Source organism: Ursus maritimus, unplaced genomic scaffold (genome assembly GCF_017311325.1).
Source record: "Ursus maritimus isolate PB19 unplaced genomic scaffold, ASM1731132v1 scaffold_30, whole genome shotgun sequence".
NCBI classification, from domain to species: domain Eukaryota; kingdom Metazoa; phylum Chordata; class Mammalia; order Carnivora; family Ursidae; genus Ursus; species Ursus maritimus.
In genome coordinates this window covers 8,521,938-8,525,635 of record NW_024425564.1, presented here as the reverse complement: position 1 = coordinate 8,525,635, position 3,698 = coordinate 8,521,938, and the positions used below count along the sequence as shown (strand labels likewise).

Sequence of the window (3,698 nt, the reverse complement as noted above, 5' to 3'; positions counted from 1 at the left end):
CTTCAGGGAGTTCAGGGAAGGCTCTTCCATTTCTTACTCTACTGAAGGTTAACTGGTTTTCCTCCATTTTTTTTTTCCCATTAATCAAAGTCACCCTTAGCCTTCCAGTTTGTATAAGCCAAAAATTTAGACTTCCCTTACTAATCCTTCTTCATCTTCCCCTATTTCCAATCCATTACCAGGTCCTGTTCATTTCACTGTATAGGAAGTTTCTAATCTATGTTTACTTTTCTCCTTCTCAGCCACCTGAGTCCAAACACACCCCCCTCACTCAGGTTATTGGAGGAGAGTACCAACAGTTTTCCCTTTCAATGCTGTTCACCACTCACCAACTACAGAGATATTTTTATATTTTTAATCTGATTATTTCATCTTTGCTGAAACCCCTTCAATTTACTTTCCTGTTATTCTCAGGATTAAGTTCAGAATCCTTGCTGCGGCAACACTAGTTTTACCTGCTGGTCTCCCTTCCTCACCTCCCCAGTCCAGCCTCTCCAAGTTCCCTTTGCTTGCACACCTAGAGATCTTACTTCTTATTCTAGCCAAGCTTTTACTCTTGGATTACGAAAGTAATTCAACTTCTTTCGGGTGTCAATATGCTATGCCTATATTAATTCTTTGGAGGGAATACTTCTTTCACAAAAAAATGTAGAAGTTCCAGTTTGAACTAAAATATGTATGTTTTGTATTTTAAAAATAGATAATTCTTAAACATTCATTAAATTCTTGATTTTTTTCTTCCTCTTAATTTATTCAAAATATCAACCTACCCAATTAATACGCAACATGTAAAAGACATATTTTATACTATACATATATTTAACGCTAACATACAGAGGAGCTACTCAAATTCATTACTGTATTTTTTTAAAAATACTTTTTTTAAAAGATTTTATTTATTTATTTGAGATAGAGAGATAGCAGGAGCAAGAGGACAGAGGGAGAGGGAGAAGCAGGTTCCCCACCGAGAAGAGAGCCCGATGCGGGACTCGATCCCAAGACCCCGGGATCATGACCTAAGCTAAAGGCAGACGCTTAACCAACTGAGCCACCAAGGCGCCCCTAAAATGCTTTTCCATTACTTAAAATGAAGCACCACAGACAGTTGTTTTCTACTGCTTTATAGCTTCCTTCATCGAGCGATCACAGAGAGCCACAATTTCTACATGATTATAAAGCTCAGAGGACCTAAAGGGAAATTTCTTCTGAAATAAATGCTTTGGTGAACATTTAAATTTTTGTCACAAAAATAATTTTTTAAAAAGTTAACACTTTTCATAAAGTAAAACAAAGACTACTTAACATTAATGCAATGTGGATTTTGAATCTTTTTAAATAAATGATTCAAATATATTTTCCCATTAAAATACTGAAACTTTCTGGGGTGCCTGGGTGTCTCAGTCAGTTGGGTGGCCAACTCCTGATTTCCGCTCAAGTCATGATCCCATGACCTGACAGCCCTGTGGGACTGACTCTTGTGGGCTCTGCACTCAGCAGGGAGTCTGAGGATTCTCTCCCTTTCCCTCTGCCCCTCCCCCAGCTTGCATGCTTGTTCTCTCTCTCTCTCCAAATAAATAAATAAAAATTATTAACAAAATAATAAAATAAAATAAAATACTGAAACAAGATGCAGATGCTCAGGAAGCCTGGTTGCTGCAGTTGCTCAAGCGTCTGAGTCCTGATTTCAGCTCAGGTCGTGATCTCAGGGTCATGGGATCCATCCTGGCATCAGGCTCTGCACTCAGGGTACAGTCTGCTTGACATTCTTTCTCCGTCTGCCTAGCCTCCTCCTAGTTATGCTCTCTCTCAAATTAGATCATAGATCCTTAAAAATATATATATATGCATATGAGCTAAGATTACAAAATCAGCCTCTCCGGAGGCTACATGAATCCATGAACTTAGATTTTGGGAATTACTTGCATAAAAGAATGAGGTAAGTAAATTCCCTTGAGACTTATCAGGGGAAATTTTGGATGACCCAGGTAGGTCACAAACACATTAATCACTCTGATTTTCAACGTCTTCCATCAAAGGGTCTTCCCTCCCAGTCATCTGGAGTCATGGCTCCTGCAAAGCACCTTCTTCATTGCTCCCGTCACATCCTTGTTCCGCAGTGTATATATAACGGGGTTGACCATGGGGGTGACGATGGTGTAGAACAGAGAAACGAACTTGCCCTGATCCTGGGAGTAGTTGTTGCTGGGCTGGAGGTAAGCGTAGATGGCCGTGCCATAGAACAGGGAGACCACCGTGATGTGGGACCCACACGTCCCAAATGCTTTCCTCTGCCTTGCAGATGACTTTATTCTTAAGACTGCCCTGACAATCCGACCATAGGAGAAGGTGATTAAGGCCACAGGGATGAGGAGAATGATCACACTGACAAAAAAGAGCTCAGACTCATTCGCAGTCGTGTCAACACAGGCAAGCTTGAGCAGTGGGGGGACCTCACAAAGGAAGTGATCAATTTTATTTCTCCCACAACGTGGTACAAGGAAGGTGAGCACAGTCTGCAATAAGGAGTTGGCAAAACCAATGACCCACGATGCAGAAGCCATGAGGGCACAGAGACGGGGGTGCATGACCACTGTGTAGTGCAGGGGCCGGCAGATGGCAGCATAGCGGTCAAATGCCATGACCCCTAAGAGAATGCATTCTGTCGATCCCAACCCTAGAGAAACAAACATCTGAGCCACACAGCCACCAAAGGAGATAGACTTGTCTGTTCCCCTGAGATGAACCAGGAGCTGCGGGACAGTGCTGGTCGTGTAGCACAGGTCAAGAAAGCTCAGGTTGGAGAGGAAAAAGTACATGGGAGTCTGAAGATGGGGGTCCAGGTGGGACAAGGCAATGATGGTGGTGTTTCCCAGCAGAGTGAACAGATAGAAGATCAGAAGAACCACGAAGAGGACGAGCTCCAGCTGAGGCCGGTCCGAGAAACCCAGCAGGACAAACCCAGTGAAAGAACTGCCATTTTTCTGTTCCATCCTCTGTTAGCACATGTTTCCTGTCAGGACCAAGCGTTTAGCAACTTTTAAAAGAAATCTTTAAAAAAATAATTGGCAGGGGTAGTCTATCACGTTATAGACATGGCCATGGCATATTAAAAATAACTCTTTCAATAAATGATTGAAACTGACATACCTTATACCGATTTAGTTCTGCATTATCAGAAAAAGTAAATCCTTAATATGTAATATAGGAAAAGTGAAATAATGAACTTTGTGTTGGCGTCAGTCATAGGGATGAAAGGTCTTTTGGTCTGCATGTGAACATTGTGTCAGAATTACCTCTGTAATCTTAGTGAAGAGAAGGGCCATATACACCCCAATGTTCACTGCAGCATTGTCCACAATAGCTAAATTGTGGAAGCAGCCGAGATGCCCTTCAACAGATGAATGGATAAAGAAGATGTGGTCCATATATACAATGGAATATTACTCAGCCATCGGAAAGGATGAATATCCACCATTTGCACGGACATGATGGAACTAGAGAGGACTATGCTAAGTGAAGTAAGTCAAACAGAGAAATACAATTATCATATGGTTTCACTTGCATGTGGAACATAAGGAATAGCAGGGAGAACATTAGGAGAAGGAAGGGAAGAGTGAGGGGTGGGAAATGGGAGGAAGAGATGAACCATGAGAGACTATGGACTCTGGGAAACAAACTGAGGGCTTCAGAGGGACGGG

General features: G+C 42.1%; 1 protein-coding gene across 1 annotated transcript; it reads right to left on the bottom strand.

Moving 5' to 3' along the window:
* Positions 1-2,051: 2,051 nt before the first annotated feature.
* LOC103682008 (putative olfactory receptor 2B8) lies at positions 2,052-3,138 on the bottom strand. Its single transcript, XM_008711579.2, has one exon. It carries the CDS (start codon positions 2,988-2,990, stop codon positions 2,052-2,054), a length of 939 nt encoding a protein of 312 aa, XP_008709801.2. The 5' UTR covers positions 2,991-3,138.
* Positions 3,139-3,698: the final 560 nt, after the last annotated feature.